Source organism: Perca fluviatilis, chromosome 3 (genome assembly GCF_010015445.1).
Source record: "Perca fluviatilis chromosome 3, GENO_Pfluv_1.0, whole genome shotgun sequence".
Lineage (NCBI taxonomy): Eukaryota > Metazoa > Chordata > Actinopteri > Perciformes > Percidae > Perca > Perca fluviatilis.
The window spans coordinates 3,309,380-3,326,667 of record NC_053114.1 but is presented as its reverse complement, the minus strand read 5'-3'; the positions used below and the strand labels follow the sequence as shown (position 1 = coordinate 3,326,667).

General features: G+C 42.1%; 2 protein-coding genes and 1 long non-coding RNA gene across 3 annotated transcripts in view; 2 read left to right on the top strand and 1 right to left on the bottom strand.

Annotated features, from left to right (window-relative positions):
- The window catches only part of LOC120555482 (adhesion G protein-coupled receptor G3-like), a 26,784-nt gene extending 20,540 nt beyond the window's left edge, over positions 1 to 6,244 (top strand). Inside the window, exons 10-12 of the mRNA XM_039794182.1 lie at positions 3,865 to 3,961; positions 5,195 to 5,517; positions 5,603 to 6,244. Of these exons, the coding sequence (XP_039650116.1) occupies positions 3,865 to 3,961; positions 5,195 to 5,517; positions 5,603 to 5,718 (536 nt within the window). The 3' untranslated portion in view covers positions 5,719 to 6,244. The remainder of the gene's footprint in view (positions 1 to 3,864; positions 3,962 to 5,194; positions 5,518 to 5,602) is intronic.
- LOC120555484 lies at positions 5,254 to 9,603 on the bottom strand. The gene is made up of 3 exons (XR_005638717.1): positions 9,533 to 9,603; positions 6,895 to 6,963; positions 5,254 to 5,359 (listed from the first exon to the last, which is right to left on the bottom strand). It is a non-coding gene; the product is annotated as an uncharacterized LOC120555484 (long non-coding RNA).
- Positions 8,735 to 17,288, top strand: slc7a6os (solute carrier family 7 member 6 opposite strand). The gene is made up of 5 exons (XM_039794183.1): positions 8,735 to 8,984; positions 9,554 to 9,880; positions 12,065 to 12,271; positions 13,033 to 13,165; positions 16,489 to 17,288. The coding sequence occupies exons 1-5, from the start codon at positions 8,796 to 8,798 to the stop codon at positions 16,626 to 16,628; spliced, it is 996 nt and encodes a 331-aa protein (XP_039650117.1). The 5' UTR covers positions 8,735 to 8,795; the 3' UTR covers positions 16,629 to 17,288.

Sequence of the window (17,288 nt, the reverse complement as noted above, 5' to 3'; positions counted from 1 at the left end):
AGTCAATATCCGAATGCGAATGAACGGACTCCATATGAGGCTCCTTTTTCAACTACAAGGTCAATATTATAGCTACAGTGAGTTGTTTTTAGTAAACTCTGGGTACACAAACAATGTTGTCAATGCTTTCGTTAAGGTGTAGTGCCCCTGGTGATACTTGGAGCATAGTTTCATGTTGTGTCGAGCCTTCTTAGTGTTTTAAAAATAGCTATTTTGAGGCTAGCATAAAAGTGCCCCTATCACTCCCATTCAAAAGGCCATTTGACGGAAAAACGAAAATACGGTAAATCTTAAAAGTGCCGATTCCATCCTATTTATGCTTTTAAACGAAAGTTTGACTCGGGCACATTCACAAAAAGACTCTAGGTTGCATTTTGGCGAGAGTTACGCTTTAACACACAATAGATGTAGGGACCTAATTTAAAGGAGAATTCCGGCCAATTTTTACGTTAATCTTGATCGCTATAGCTACGCGAGTACTTTTGATAGAAAAAAACCCGACCCGAATCAGTGCAGGTAACACGGAGAAGCTGCAGCTACGTACTACAAGCGTCCCCTGAGCTAAAACGGCAGTGCTCGGGGCAAGTTTTAAAGTGCCTTTGTGCCTCTTAACAGACACAAAATGCAATTAATATGTCTGTGCCACATGAATAGGGCCCTTACGTGTCAACAAGATGCGTTGTTTAAATTCACCTACCCTGGTCCCTGTCTCGATCCTGCCGGTAGCTAGCTTGCCCTGCTAGCTGATAGCCGTTAGCTGCTAGCTGCCGTCCGGTGAGTGTATTCAGACAGACTTCTGTGATAATCATCCCAATAACAATCCACGGAGCGGTGGTGGTGTGGCTATGTCCTCCAGAGGACAAGTCATGTCAGTCTTGAAGTGTATTCCCCCTAAAAAACAGTAGTGCGGTAGTAGCTGTTAGCTGCTAGCTGCCCTCCGGTGAGTGTGTACAGCCAGATAGCTGTTAGCCGTTAGCTGCTAGCTGCCGTCCGGTGAATGTATTCAGCCAGGCAGTTACTGAAGGCTAGCTTTAGCTTGTGCTTGGAGCAGCAAGTTCATTTGCCTGTTTCCCCTCTGTCTGTCAGTCTCATTCTTTCCAACTCTTGTGAGTTGTGCTAGTTCTTCGTCTGTATACTCGGGTTCGAATAAATAAGGAAGACCATCAAACTCAAAAGGCTCTTCCGTGTGTTGTATATCTGCTATATTCTTCATACTCCAAGCTTCTTCCCTTATAAACAACTCCGCTTTTCACTCTTCACACACTACGCTCCAATCTGCATACTACTGTTTACCTTTTTCTGCTACAACTGAATTCCCAGGAGATCGCAACAGCTAGGCTTCAGTAACGCTTATTACTGTGCAAGCCGACACACATCGTTTTATCCCGTTTCCATGTAGTTACATAGTCACTGATATGGTCATAACCACTACAGTGCTCAATTACCTATTTTGAGGGGCACAATCTAAACCTTTCGCGACGGCGGCATGATCTGTCCTATGCAGGACATCCACCAGCCCACCGGGCGCTCCATGGATTTTTATTGGGATGATTATCACAGACACCTGGCTGAATACACTCACCAGACGGCAGCTAGCAGCTAACGGCTAACAGCTATCTGGCTGTACACACTCACCGGAGGGCAGCTAGCAGCTAACAGCTACTACCGCACTACTGTTTTTTTTAGGGGGGAATACACTTCAAGATGTGACATGACCTGTCCTCTGGAGGACATAGCCACACCACCACCGCTCTGTGGATTGTTATTGGGATGATTATCACAGAAGCCTGTCTGAATACACTCACCGGACGGCAGCTAGCAGCTAACGGCTATCAGCTAGCAGGGCAAGCTAGCTACCGGCAGGATCGAGACAGGGACCAGGGTAGGTGAATTTTAACAATGTCTGAGTTGAAAACGCATCTTGTTGACACGTAAGGGCCCTATTCATGTGGCACAGACATATTAATTGCATTTTGTGTCTGTTAAGAGGCACAAAGACACTCTAAAACTTGCCCCGAGCACTGCCGTTTTAGCTCAGGGGACGCTTGTAGTACGTAGCTGCAGCTTCTCCGTGTTACCTGCACTGATTCGCATCGGGGGGTTTTCTATCGAAAGTACTCGCGTAGCTATAGCGATCAAGATTAACGTAAAAATTGGCCGGAATTCTCCTTTAATTTAATGAATAAAATTTTGTTGCTATTTCCGACGTTTTTGTCGCTTTTTTCAACACTTTTTTTATTCATTGTCAATAAACCTAATTTGAATGACATTACACCTCATTTTTGGGTTTAGGAAAAGCAAAAATTATCAATTATTTTGACTAAGAGTTAAGATCAGAGGATGCTGAGTGAATCACAGACTGGTTAATGTCAAAGTTCAGTCAGGATGCTGTTTTAAAAGCATTTTTAAATAAAAAAAAAAAAAAACTGTTTTCTGAGGGAAAGTCTTGTGTTTCTTTTACCCATCCACCACCCCAGCCTTCCTCCTTATGCCGAATGTGGCGGTCTTATACGGCGGTCACTTCACTTCCTCACTTGTTCTCGTGATAATTACTTCAGCCATGACAGGTCAACAGGCCTAACAGGAATGTCATTTTGGGTCGTCATGAGCTGTTTGCATAATTGACCCATACGGCCGTTTTTTGGGTGAGGAGGGGTTGTATATTCAGGCTTGTTTTAGCTCTCTTTTCAATCTCTATTACTACTACTACTGTATTCTGCTAGTTGCTAGCTTTGTCTGTCTGACGGTGCTGGGCAAGTAGCGGAGAGTCACTGAGAACAGCTACAGCTGGTCTACCGTAACACAATCAATAATTGATAGTAGGATTTATTTATTGTAGTTTTTGGTCTAAATGGGATTTGTTGACAATAAAAAATATAGAATATCACCAGACTTACCCTTTATACACATTACTGCAAAGACGGAGTCAGAAGGTGCCCTCAGCTTATTTTTTCCTGCCCCCCCCCCCAAGCATGTTTATCATGATGATTGTGAGTTGATGATTGTGATTTTTACTTTTATTTAATTTATTTTTTTTACTTGTTTTTACTTTTTTTTTTCTTTATTTTCTTGTTTTTTAACATGGTGCTGAACAGGTGTGTGTGTGTGTGTGTGTGTGTGTGTGTGTGTGTGTGTGTGTGTGTGTGTGTGTGTGTGTGTGTGTGTGTGTGTGTGTGTGTGTGTGTGTGTGTCACAATGTGCATTTTATGGATGTAGGTTTTGTGATTGGTCTTGTTTTGTTTTTACTGTTGGATTTAAATTGTGCCCTGCCTAGGGACTGCAGATGTAAATTAGCCTAAGGCTAACTCTGGTACAGTGCATCAAATGGCAACATTTATGTTAAAAATTGTACATGGTCCCTAACAAATTAACAAACTAACAATTAATAAATAAATAGACAGTGCTGAATGCTGGTAATGGAGATGTTATTGCACTGTAAAAAGCAGCAATGCAAGAGGAAAAGAATAAGTCTGCAGCGGATGTAAACAATACAGGTTCCAGAACATTTGAAAACAGTATCCCAAGTGATTGATTATGATCTTCAATATTATTTTAGTCTTTCAATTTAATCAAACAAAATATAACCTGAGAACAGAAGTGTTCTGTTTTTCTACCTAAAAAAGCCAAAATGTGTCTGATGTTACTATTTTTAAGTGACATAACATAGGGTAGGATTTTGCCGTTAACGGCTGTACTATTCTTGAAAGCCATTTTTGTAGAGTTCACTGAATTAATGCCGATATTTCCCGGGTCCGGGGCTTTTGAGAAAACATTTGGGGCTGGAGCCCCAGAAGCCACCCCCTGGCTCCATCCCTGGTCAGGGCTTGTTGAAGAAAATTCTGTATCTTTCTTGTCTTCATGCAGGTGTTCCAACACTGGTTGCAGTGGTTTGTGGGATTTCAGGTGTTTATGGCAAATACAGTCTGAGGGACGCCAACAACCAGACTTCAACAGCACAGATGTAAGAAACCAAGATTTATTGTTATGTTTTAAATATTCAACCACACAGGAGTTTGGAATTCCAAGCAAATATTGTTCATAGTGTGATTTTAAGCGTGCTCTATTTTGTTCCTGGCCAAGAAGCAGATTATTTGTAATTTAAAGTTAACTTGATCTTAAACCCGAGACACACTAACCCGATAATCGGCCGTCTGACAGTCTGGCGAGGTCAGTGACTCAAGTCAGTTCGGTGTGTTCCGTGCCGTTGTCCGTCCGAGGGGCCATCGGCCTTCATTTTGGCCAATTTTACATGTTGAATCGGAAGGCGGGCTGCCGGCAGTCAGACTCAAATGACCAATCTGATTGGTAGAGTGCTAACCTGGAAACGAGGAGCGGGATGAGCGTGACTAGAGTCTCTCAAAATCTGACGATAATCTTTTAAATTGACCTTTGTCGATCTGAAATGAAGACAGATTCAGCAACTGCACGGCCTATTTCTTGCTTAACATGTTTTCAGAAACACGTTTCCGTGAACTATTTTAGTACAATATGAGATCGTATTCTGAACGAGCCACCATGATAGTCTGTCTTTGAATTTCCGGAGAAACCAGACCCACGTGACGCGTTCATCCAATCAGCTGCCGGTACAGATTAGCACCGCCTGCTGTTATGGAGACGTATTACGTCTCGTCGCTTTGGTGTGTTCTGAGGCACTTTTTTGACCAACTCGGGAGACTGATAAGTCCAACTGCCTTTACTGCCGAGGGTCGGCTGTCTGGTCGGTGTGTCTGGGCCTTTAGGCTATATCCACGACGTTCCACTTCCAGGATTGCTCTGGTGCTCTGGAAATTCTCTTTGTTCCTTCCGCTTCCTTTGTGTTGGCGTTCTAAACTCCGGTGGATTTCTGAGGACTAGGTTAACTGCTCCTCAGATCTCTGCAGGGTAAATCCAGACAGCTAGCTAGACTATCTGTCCAATTTGAGTTTTCTCTCGCACGACTAAAACAACTTTTGAACATCCACGTTACACCAAAACAAGTTCCTTCCCGAGACTTTTTAGCAGAGGCACCGTGCCGAGCTTAGCGCTGTCCATGACAATTGTGATTGGTTTAAAGAAATGCCAATAAACCAGAGCACGTTTTTCACCCATCCCGGAATGCTGTGTGGACTAGCCAGACCCTCCTCCACAGCGCCTTTGAGGATGGTCTGGCAAAGCGAGACTAACTTGATCTAAATAGAAAAACATAATATTGCAGATGCTGGATGAGCAGCCAGTTCCCACAGAGGCTCCTGGTCAGCTTCATCACTACCGTGGCCGTCCCATGTGTGCTGATGATACTGTGTAATTCCTGCATGCTGGGGCTGGTGGTGTTTAAGCTCTGGGGGCTACGGGCAGGTAGTGGAGGGACTGAAAGCAGTGGCTGGAAGATAAAGAGGGAGAAAGGGATAAAGTTATTGAAAGACTGTGCCACAGTGCTGGGCCTCAGCTGTGTGCTTGGCTTACCTTGGGGGTTAGCAAGCATCACCTACATCTCCCTCCCTGGGATCTACATATTCACTATACTAAACTCCCTGCAGGGTCAGTATGTGCACGATCCTCATATAAAGTACTCTGCTTTTATGATTTACCAGAAGTATTCACAGCCTTTCTCTTTTCTTCTTAGGTGTATTCATGTTCCTGTGGGCTGTGGCTTTGACCTGCAAGTCTCGTTCTGACAATAACTCCTCAACCAGAGACCCTTCTTCTCAGAAAATAATGACCACCAGTTTCAAGAACTGATGTTCACAACTACAACAAATGTATTATCTATTGCCTATATTAGGTGTTCCTTTGGAGTCCAGTGCAGTATGTGCAGTTAAATGATAACATTACTTAATCAGCTCATGTCTCATCATGTCTTGCAACTTACTGAAATCAAGATGGCAGACACACTTGCATCATGAACAGTAACTGCTTCTAATTATTTATTGTTGCTACAATTATGATCCGTATTGTTGCAGTAATATCAGAAATGGACAGGCAGAGATTATGAAAAGAATTCTCTAATTGTCCTTTCTGCAGTTAGCGCATGATCATAAAGACAACTTTGTTAACCCTTGTGTTGTCTTCCTTTGACCATGCAACATAGTTTTTCTAGGTCAAAATTTTAAATGAAAACGTTTTTTTCGACACTTTTGTGGCTTTTCCCGATGTTTCTGTCACTTCTTTTCAACGTTTTTGTCGACTTCTGTGCCTTTCTAAAGTTTTTATGGGTTTTTCCCCAAGTTTTTGGAGCTTTTTCCAACATTTTTGTCACTTGTTTTTGACATTTTTTTGGAGGTTTTTTAAATGTTCTTTTATCAATTTTTTTTTCAAATGCTATAAAATTGAATAAAACACACAAATTGAATGAAAGTAGTGAACTGATCATTTATTTTACTTGTGAAGAGTGCTGTAGGGAATCATCCATGTTACTTTTTTTTGAAAATTTGGTTGAAAGAAAACCAAATTTCTGATAGGCCTATAGAAAACTTTTAGGTCAAATTTGACCAGAGGACAAGTGAGGCTAATGGTTTTGCCCAATTTGCTTTTAAAGTGAAAGTTTGGGATTTTGAAGTGGGGATTGCATCAGGTGCTTATGGTACGTATGAGGTGTGTGACTTTGGTGTTGTAAAGGGTTAGCACGGATTCACCAATGTCACAAACAAACCAATCGAGGCAGCGGCCAGCAAGTCCTGTGTTCTGCAGGTAAAATCACAGTTTATATAAAAAGGAGTCTGGTGGCTTTGAAGAGAGCACATGAGTTAAGGTGTCCATTCTCAGGAATTAATGTCCAATTAGAGTCCATTAATGACCTTATAATGGACACATTGAAGAGCATTAACCCGCTATGCATGTTTTTTTAAGACCACTAATTTATATGTGCATGCATTTTGCAATCAAAATAAAGTTTGACGTTGAGGGTTTGACTAATACCTGGATGTGATGATGTCTTGGGTCAGTTCAGAGGGGCAGGGAAACTTCAGCGTGTGTGTTAGCGCCATCCTGTGGTGTTCAGAGAACGAGGCACTGAAGGACTACACAGTGAATAAAGATATTAAGATGTTTTTTCTCCATTTAAATTAGCGCATTTATTTTGAACGGTCAACAGTCAGTTGTCCTATATCACTTTTTTTTAATCAAACGTTTTTTTATTAAAGCAATAGATTTAACATACATTCCACTAATACATTCTGAGAATCTTTTTTATAGCTAATTCAAAAACCAAATAAACAGTAAACTTAAAGTGGTACAACAATATAACAAGACAAAGCAAAACAAGACAAGTAACAACAATACAAAAATGATTGGAGGAGCACCACCAGGCTGACCACGATCCACCACACTATCCCGACCCCCTATCCGCCCAATTAACCCCTCCCCATGTATCTCCACCCCATCCACCCTCCCCCGCAGAGACTTTCACTTTAAAACCATAACAATTGTTATATATCGTGTGCTATATCACTTTTTAATGGCCACCCTGCAGCCAATCAGATGTATTCACCCAGACCGTGGTATAACTGGATATAACAAATTGAGAAAGGGCTGCATGACAGCAAAGAGTTGGAAATATTTGCATTCACTTAAACTGATAAAGATAAGGTAATCACAGAATCTGTGGCTTAGGGCCCCCCCCCCTGACCTCTCGGGACCCTGGACCAGGGCCAGGGCCCACTAATCCATCCACGTTTGCAGGTTTACACGTGGAAGTGACAGCAGCGTTGGTTTTGCGTTGGTTTGAACCGTTGTCTGTTTGACCAGTCCTTTGTTGTACATTCCCGTGTACAGATCCTGCCTTAGTTCATTTGTTCTGGGAAAACTATAATTGTGTTCTCTGTTTTTTCTATTTGTTTTTGTTGCTTTGCACTTCTTCAACATTCTGCTTTTGTGCAATAACCCCCTGGGCAACAGTTAGACCTGTTCTGCTTTCACATTCAGTAAAACCATCAGATTAAAGAGATACTATAGGAAAATAAGTATTTATTGGGCCCAGAGGTGTTTACAGGCTTTGAGGGTTTTATGTTGGGTTTGTGTACAAAAAAAAACGTATTCAAAAGAAATAAGATGTAAGCTATATATAAATTTTAAGCTGGTGAACATAACCTGGAACAGTGGCAGATGAGCGCCATCTGTTGGCTATCCAAGGTCCAAGGTTTAATTTTTAATGGAAACAATGATGTATGCAACTACTAATCAGATTAATTTAGCCTACTTATTGGGTTTATGAAGGTGCCAGGAAGCTGTTTTAAGCCCCTGGGAAGGCTACAATTTGCTACAATTGGCTACAATTGGATGATTTTCTGTAATTATATTTAAAAATTTGATTTATTGATTCTTCATTTAAAGACACACCGATTAAGTAGAATTATCAATTGTAACATATGATAATCCTTCAACTTTTGAATATCCTAATTTAATATAGGCATACATTAAGGGCTACGTTATTGGTCACACATTATTTTTGTGAAGAAAAAATAATATTGTTTATAATTAACCTATATTATCAAGAGTAGCCTAGTACTCCCGACTCGGAATAAATTTATAAGGGAAGATTTTAAGTAATTTAAATACACGGAATAATGTTTTGACGAAACCTATTTTATACAGTCATCAAACGAAAGAAATTAAGAAAAATCGAGGACATCAATATTTAGTTATTCTAGCGGAAGAGCAATTAATTCGAGGACATATTTATTATTTATTATTATTGATCCCTAATAGTCCATGGTCCTCCCCCTATAGCTTCCGGGCGGAAATAAAGGCGGAGCTTTCCTCATTTCCCTCCTCCCAGTCTGCCAGACAAACCAGACAAACTCAGCGGACAGAGGAACAACATGGATCCGAACACGACGATTCTGCGAGTCAAGAGGAAAAGGGGGACCGACCCAGCAGATGCGTTGTTGTTGGCGTGTAAACGTATCCGGCCGGAGACGTCCCAGGGCTCAGGGGAAACGGTACCGGAGCCGAATGAAGCCGAGGTGGAAAATTCTGTCTTCAAACTCGTGGCGACCGTAGCGACACAGGTGAGAGGCCCGCTACTACAGCCACAGTGCAGGCTAACGACTACGCAGCTGGCGGTGGAAACGGCATTTAAACGTTAGCTAGCGTGTCTGTACAGACGTACCGATTTAGTAAATTTAACTGACTGATGACAAGCTGAATTTAACTACCTAAAACGATGGTAGTTGTTAGAAAACAAACGCGCCTTCTGTGCTAATTGTTGTTAGCATAATACTCCGTTTAGCTAGGCAACGTTGTTAGCCGACATTAGCCGTAACGTCACAACAGCCCCACATTGCATTAACGTTAGTGTGTACAATGGTTTGCTCATATTTGTTGATGTTGATCATAACGTCAGTTTAGCTGCTATACACTTTTTCGGTGTAATGTTATTACGTTAAAGTTGACTCTTTTTCTTCCTGCCTTTTGCTGAAATGGTCCCATGATGACCGCTGTTTGGGTGGTGAGATGTTTTCAAGGATTCTGTTGGTATCTGCTTAATTTCCTTCAACTTCTAGCTAGGTGTCAGGAAGTAAAGCTAAATGTTAGAGCCGTATAAATAAACTCTCACTTTTTGTCATCTCCTCACCAGGATGCTCCTGTTCAGACACAGGTGCGACAGGCTTTGGCTCGGCCTCGCATGGCCCACGCACTGCGCCCCTCTGCTGCCAGTTCCCAACGGATCATCGGGGACCTCCGGAGCGCAAAGTGGAGCACCCGGAGGGAGGAACGCTACAGAATCCTCTCCAGCCACCGTACAGGGCTGTCCAGCCCGGCGGAGCAGCAAACCAACCAGACGGAAGCTTCTGATGGCGTGGAGGACACTGGGAAAGAGCAGGACAAATGTTTGGGTCTCGGTGCAATCCAGGTGGTTGATCTCCTACATGAGGATGTAGAGGAGCAGGACAAATCTAGCAAGGTGAGTTGAGAATGATGTAGTGTATCGCCTGCTTCACTTGTTTCACAAACATATCATGGATATATTACTTTTTAATAACAAAAATAACCGTCAACTGTGTAAAAAAAATTAATGTGGCAGAAAGAATAAAAAAAACACTCTAAACTGTGGTTACATTTGTCTTTAATTGACAATAATGCTTGTGTACCACCAGCGTGGAAGACGGTCTTATACCTTTCTCAACCTGGTGAACAAGCCTTACATAAATGGGCAGAAATTTGACAACTTGCCTACAGTTATCCCCCTGCCCCATCTTCATCCATAGCCAGTATGTTTTCCCAAGCCATAAGGAACTTGTTGCACTGTTATAAATATGCTATGAACAAAGTGAAACGAAAGCTTACTGTAGCTTAACAGTTTTGCTTTCTCAGCCACGTGTCTTTAATTTTGACAGGTGCCGCTTTTGTGCCGACTCTAAGGCTAAAATAACCTTCTCCCCTCCTTCTGTACCAGTAGAACCTGCTAAGTAGTTTCTTCTTTTTCGTTCACAGAAATCAAAACAGAAGAGCAATATTGATAAAAGTAGTTGTATTAATAAAATTCTAACAATAAAATTTCCATCCTGACAAAATAAAATGTAATTTGTAAAGAAAAATAAAAGGGGGGGGGGGATGGCTTATTGATAGCAGTGCTCAGCAGCAGAGTGTTTTTTGGAATAGTACAGTGAATCTGTATTGGTACCTGTAGGTATCAGGAAATCTTCCTACCAGTTATTAAGATATTCCTGTAACACTCAATATCTTATTATAAGCAAGTGCGTAGATGGGCGCGGCGGAGCCAGCTTCAAAGTTTCCAGATGTCCTCGTTAACGTTATCAGGTTATTCACATTCAGTTTAAATTCCAAATATTGCCAAATGGGGACCTTTTTGCTTCTCTCTCTTGCTTCCACACCAAATCCTCTTGTCGGTCAACTTTCCCGACTCTCGTCACTTGAAGTGAAATCTGACTCTGGTCGCTCTGTGCTGCGACTCTACTGCTTCTGCTGTACGCAGCAGACACTTTGTCATTGTAGTGTCCTTTCACCTGATGTATTGATGACACCCTCAGGGGCCTTCATTTGAGGAACATTTGTGCTAATATGTGAATATTAACTAAATGGGTATTATTTCTATAGATGGAAAAGAAAACAGTGGAGAGGGCGATGGGCAAGTAATGTAATCGGTGTATGCCCGAACACAATGTAATACCGGCAACACCAGTTACTCAGTCAAGCCTAATTTCGAGACAATACCCAGTCCTATCGCTGAGTGAGTGACTGTCCCATTTGGTCGGGGGTCAGAGCTGCTTCCCAATATGCCTGCCAGGGGAGGGGGGTGCTATACTGAAGATGGTGCAGAAGCTTTCTTCAAGCTGTCCACAACACTGCACATTTATGACAGGTTGTCCTTTTTAGGTTGCTGTCTGTTGTGTATGTTGTGTAGGTTTACTCTCATCACACACAGCTGTCGTGCAAATGCATTGTTACCAAAGGCTTATAACAGTAAATATTTAATAGCATATTAAAGCTTTAGTGCGTAACTTTTTGATGTTAATAAACGTCCGTTACATTCACATGATTTGCCACAAAGCTAATTAAGGCTATCTGCTCCACACAGCTCTCTCTGTATTTCTCAGTATGACTATGTTCAGAAGATTGTGGCGTCCGGCGACTTTGGCACACAGAAGCGTGTGTGTGTGTGTGTGTGTGTGTGTGTGTGTGTGTGTGTGTGTGTGTGTGTGTGTGTGTGTGTGTGTGTGTGTGTGTGTGTGTGTGTGTGTGTGTGTGTGTGTGTGTGTGTGTGTGTGTGTGTGTGTGTGTGTGTGTGTGTGTAGTGCCCACTTTATACACCTATGTTAAAACACTAACTGGAAATGACGAGCGGGATGGGCGTGACAGACGCAACCCATGGCAGCTGATTGGACGATTGCGTCACATGGGTCTAGACAGAAACTACGCACTATAGCTTTACCTGAAATACTGTTTGAATACAAAAAAGAGATCTGTGTGCTTGTAACATATGGTACACTATGTTTTCATTTGTAAGCTCCTTATTGTGTAGTGTGTCAACTGTCTTTGTTAATGTGTTGGAGGTTATAGTTGAAGGCTATAGTCAACATTGCTAAGGCTGCTGTTTTGTTCTCTCGCTCTGCTTTTTTTTGTAAAGACGCTGTCCTCAGACCCAGAAGTGATCCTGTGTAACAGCACCAAGATGCTGCGGGAGCACCTGAGCATCACCGGAGAGAGACTGGGGGAAGAGCACCGGGAGCAGGACGACGACTACGTCTACGATCTCTACTACCAGGAAATGGTCGCGCCAGGCTGGATCCAGGACATCCTGTCTGTCAGGGCCTACACCGATGAGGGAGAACTGGTGTGTGTGGATGGATGGACGGACAGATGAATGAATGCTGAACTCTGAGTGAGTGAATGAAGACGAGGGCGCCGTAGAGAGTAGACATTTCCTAAATGTTCTAACTGCCTGTGAAATAGTTATGTGGATGAATCAGCGCGGGTCAGCTGGTCTTGGCCTACCTGTACATGCTGCCCCTGCTCTCTAGCTTCTAGCTTTCTTAATTACTTCAAAAGCAGTGGCCCGGGATCAAACACGGCTCGAGGCCTATCAGTCAAAACTTGTTCCGCCACATGTTGCTGTTCTAGTGAGGCAGATCATACAGATAATCACTCATTTGTATAGCAGATTTCAAAACCAAGTTACAAAGTGCTATACAGTAAAAACAAGATCCATAATTAAAATATATGAAATAAAATGGATTACATTAAATGATAACAATACAACAATAATGGCAGTAAATTGGACAAATACAGAGGAGAACACCACATGGAAAAATTGTCTAAAGAAATTTGCATTCAAAAGTGTTTGACATTTCTCTGATTTTTATTTTGGCCAAAAACATGTTCTCTAACATTTAGTACTCAGTACATTGGTACAAAGTGATTGTCAAAGTGTTAATTCAAGTTTATGGCTCAAACAATGAAGCTGGCTATTATTATTATTATTATTATTATTATTATTATTATTCAGTTTTTTATTACAATTTCTTTGAGTGCAATAAAACCAATGCTGAATCAAGAGAAAGGAGGCTTTCAGATAAACGGCCTGTTGTTTCCCAGGTGCCTGACATTGTGGTTCATGAAGAGGAGGTGTATGAAGACGAGGACGATGAAAACGAGGAAGGCAACTGGAGGAATGACTACCCCGACGAGGGGAGCGACGCAGACAGCGACCGAGAGGAGCGCTACGGTGGTACGTATTCATTGATGGGTCCACTACTCAAGTCTGTGTAGGTTTGCACCTGGGGTCTTTGTCAACCCGATCTTACCAAAATCCTCATTTCCATTTTCAACAAAAAGTGGATGGAGAAAACAGTCTTTGCTCATGTCTTGAATGAGATCTACCGTATTTTCCGGACTATAAGTCGCACCGGACTATAAGTTGCATTTATTTAGAAATTTATTTCACAGACTCCAAGACCAACTCCACAATAGCACACAGAACAACAGGCTGAATACGGTAGGTGTCCGGTATGTTAACGTACCACATTAACAGTTATTCAACTACACAATAGCACACAGAATAACTACCAGGGCATGGAGACGTAGCTAACTTCTCCGTTGACCAGCCCCTCCCGGCAGCACCTTGTTCAAGCACCCATCTGTGAACTCGTTCCTCCAGCTCTAGTCCCTCATTTCAAACTTTCTTTCTGTTGCTCGATTACTGTTTTCGGCTGCATATTTTACTACCTGCAGTTTGTTTTCTTTCTCAGTTGTCTTTATGAGCAGCATTCTAGTTGTCACAAGCCTAGAGCGCCCTCTTGCAGCTGTAGACGGTACTGTTTTCAGTATAAATTAACATTTAAAAACATGTTAAATAGGGGTGGGAATCACCAGAGGCCTCACGATACGATATCATCACGATACTTAAGTCACGATACAATATTATTGCGATTTTAAACATATTGCAATATTCTGCGATATATTGCAATTTATTACCTTTTTTCCAACTTAAAATTTTTCCCAGTTTCAAATGATGTCCCCAAAGGAAAATTTTGTCAACATCGGTTTTATCTAAAGAGATACATTTCTCTCTGTTCATCTCATTTCAATTTTATTGCTGCAAAATGGGATCGTCAAGCAAACAGACTGACCAACACATATATCATAAAAGATCGATACTTGTTGTCTGTGTATCGATACAGTATTGCCACGAAAAAATATCACGATACTATGCTGTATCGATTTTTTTTTCCCCCACCCCTAATGTTAAATTATACATTTTGATATACAAGTTGCACCTCACTAGAAGTCGCAGGACCAGCCAAAGTAGGAAAAAAGTGCGACTTATTGTCCGGAAAATAAGGTACTCAAAATGCCTGAAAGAAGTAAATAACTGTAATTTATTAAAAAAAAAAATCTGCGGTAACCTTCACGAAAGGGGCATCTTAAAGTGCTCCATATTATGCTTTTTCCCTTTCATTTATTGTTATATATCTTTTTTGTGCATGTTATAGGTTTACAAAGTGAAAAGCCCAAAGTCCACCCCAAAGGGACTTACCATCTCCAACAGAAAACACTGTTCACCAACTGCTCCAAACAGCTCTATTGTAGTCCAACCTTTACTTCAGAGACAAACATGCATAATTTTGTAACATGTTATAATGCTCGCCTAGCTGCTAGTGTGGCACGCCCTCATAAGGCTCTTATATACTAGACGCAGCCTAGCTGGCGCTTGCAAATGTGACGTCATGAGATCGCCTTGACTATTTATACCTGCGCTGGTGCTCGCAGCACTATTTGCAGTCTTCTCCTGAACAGCGGTGGTGCTAATGTGCAAAGGCTTCTGACTTTGCTATTTCTACGCACTAGAAGAAGAAAAAGGTAAACCATGGCAGAACTGGCAGCAGCACTGATGTCAATGCTTCGATTTGATTGGATGAGCTACTTGGTGGGATCATTCACCATAAAAGAACTCCTCTTAACCCAGGAAGTCTGATACCCTGTTACCCTCGAGCTCGTTCAGGCTTCCTGTTTCCACTTTGTCACGGGCCGCTGAAAAAAAAAGTGATGCGCGACCTCTGCTCGCGTGCTATAAATCCGGGTGCGCCGGCAAGATCTACGTCACTATTTTGACGTCACAATGGTGCGCGCCACCTTGGATGCGTCTAGTAAAATTCACGTGATACTCTGCTTCTGACTGGGGGGGGACCTTTTTCCATAATACTGTTAATTTATACATTGTAATGATTCAAAACAAAGCCTATTCTGCATCAAAAAATAAGGAGTTTAGTTGGCATAACGCTCTAATGGCGCTTACCCACTGCTAGTATCGGCTCGACTCGGCCGCGGTGCCTCGTCCTCCATTTTCCATTGCAGATTTAGTACCGCCTCGTGCGTGAGGCGAGCGCGGCTGGCCGTCATAGCGATGCCGCAGGAAACTGCCGTGACCTAACGCGACGCACAGAACGTCAAAGGTGTGTTTTTATTTTTTTTATTTTTTTTTTTAATGCAACACTACTGGTAGGGCTGCACAATATATCGTGCTATAACGTCATCACATATTTTCCTCGTACCGTGCAGCCCTAACGACTAGCCACCTGGTGTACCTAGGGCTGGCTGATTATGGACAACATTCAAATATCACGATATCGTTAACCTGTAGGTTTGACAATTGGTGCTTTCACAAAATATTCACACAATGAGATTTTTGATAATCACCAGTAATGTGGATATAATGACTAAGTGGGTAAAGGCCAATAATGGAACTGCGAGAACAGTCTGGTAAGTTCAGAAAATGACATCACTTTACTGTAATGCAGCCTTTAAAACCAGGAGAAGACACCACTTATGCCATATCGTCTTAGATTTTGGATATCATAATATCTAGTCTCGTCACGATATTGATAGGCAATAGCCCAGTGTAACTCACTTGTGAGGTTTATTGAGGTCTATGGTTGGGTCCCGAAACCCGGTGCTAATATGGCACAGGTGTCTAAACGACCGGTATCTGATCGCAATGCGGATTTCGGTGCCAATTAAATGCCTTCTGCACTGCTCTCTGATGCTCTGAAACAGATGTTAGAGGCAACAGGAGCATCGCCCCACGTGATGCTAGTTAACCCTTCACTTGAGAGCAGTTAACGTTAGCCTTCGGTTAGCTAGCAGCTGGAGTAAATACGGTTAAAATGCTGACCGCTAAACGGTGTAAAGGGTGTCTGTATTTCACCGTAGCTGCCATTGTTGGAAAAACAACACAGATGTGGTGAGTTCACTTGAAACTAGTAAGCCTTGTGGTGCATTCAAAGTTATTGTGAAATTCCCTATTCTCAATTTTTTTTTTTTTTTTAAATCAAAGTATCTGTTTAGACACGGCATTGGGGAAAAAAAAAAAAAAAAACGATACCAACCCTACTGACTGTCAAAGACTAGAAATCTGTGCCAGCTTTTAGGTTTTTCCTAGTCTTCTAGTTTGTCCCAAGCTGAACACGTGTGGGTGTGTGGTGTGCCTGCGCACTTATCCCAGTCCTTCCTGTTCATTCATTGGCTGGCTTCGGTCTCCTGTCACGTCTGCAGGTTACTGGGAGGAGGAGCACTCGTACAGCCAGAGGAGCTGGGGGCGCTACCAGAGGGAAGTGCTGCACGAGCTGGACTGCCCCGGTGAAGATGACCATGAGGAGGATGATGATGATGGAGACAAATATAATTCCGATTGATCTATCCCTTACCCCCCCCCCTCTCCAAATGCCTGTCAGTGGATCTTCCCAATGCACTCAACACCAATGATCACCATACTCCATATTCCTCTGTGTAGGCGAGAGTGGAGGGAAACTACTATTGCAATGGCACATAATAACAATAATAATAATAAATGTAAATGCAAACCTTGAGGTAAATAAAAATGAACTTCAAGAAATTCCATCTTAAAGTGAAATTTGACAAAGAAATACAAATGTACTGAGAACATCCTGTTCTTAACGCCCCCGTTGTTACCATACCATATATCGCTAAAGCTCTTTAGAGTGAAATCCATCCTCCGCTCTACTACACAGATGGGGAAGGAGTAGGTGTCATTTCCAGAAGGATCCAGAGTGTCTTTTTCTTTCTTTTCTTTTTTAACTGTGGTGGAGTGAATTTGTGTGTGGGTGTTTGTTCCATGTGGATGTGTGTGTGTGTGTTAATAATGTTGCACATTAGTGTGATATGCCTTGTATGCTCTGTGTTGTTAACACTTCTGTTATGAAGACGTCTTGGGCCGCGTGTGGTTGCAATTTAGGGTGCTGTGTGTGTGTGTATATTTGTGTGCGTGTTAGATTTTTGCATAATGTGAAAGTGTGACGCAAGTTTTGTTGTGGGTGTGAGAGTTGGTTCAGAAA

Excerpts from the sequence above, each read along its gene's own strand:
- slc7a6os (XM_039794183.1), top strand. The coding sequence starts at position 8,796 with ATGGATCCGAACACGACGATTCTGCGAGTCAAGAGGAAAAGGGGGACC. Across the intron at positions 8,985-9,553 it reads TGGCGACCGTAGCGACACAG|GATGCTCCTGTTCAGACACA; the intron begins GTGAGAGGCCCG and ends TCTCCTCACCAG. Across the intron at positions 12,272-13,032 it reads ACACCGATGAGGGAGAACTG|GTGCCTGACATTGTGGTTCA; the intron begins GTGTGTGTGGAT and ends GTTGTTTCCCAG.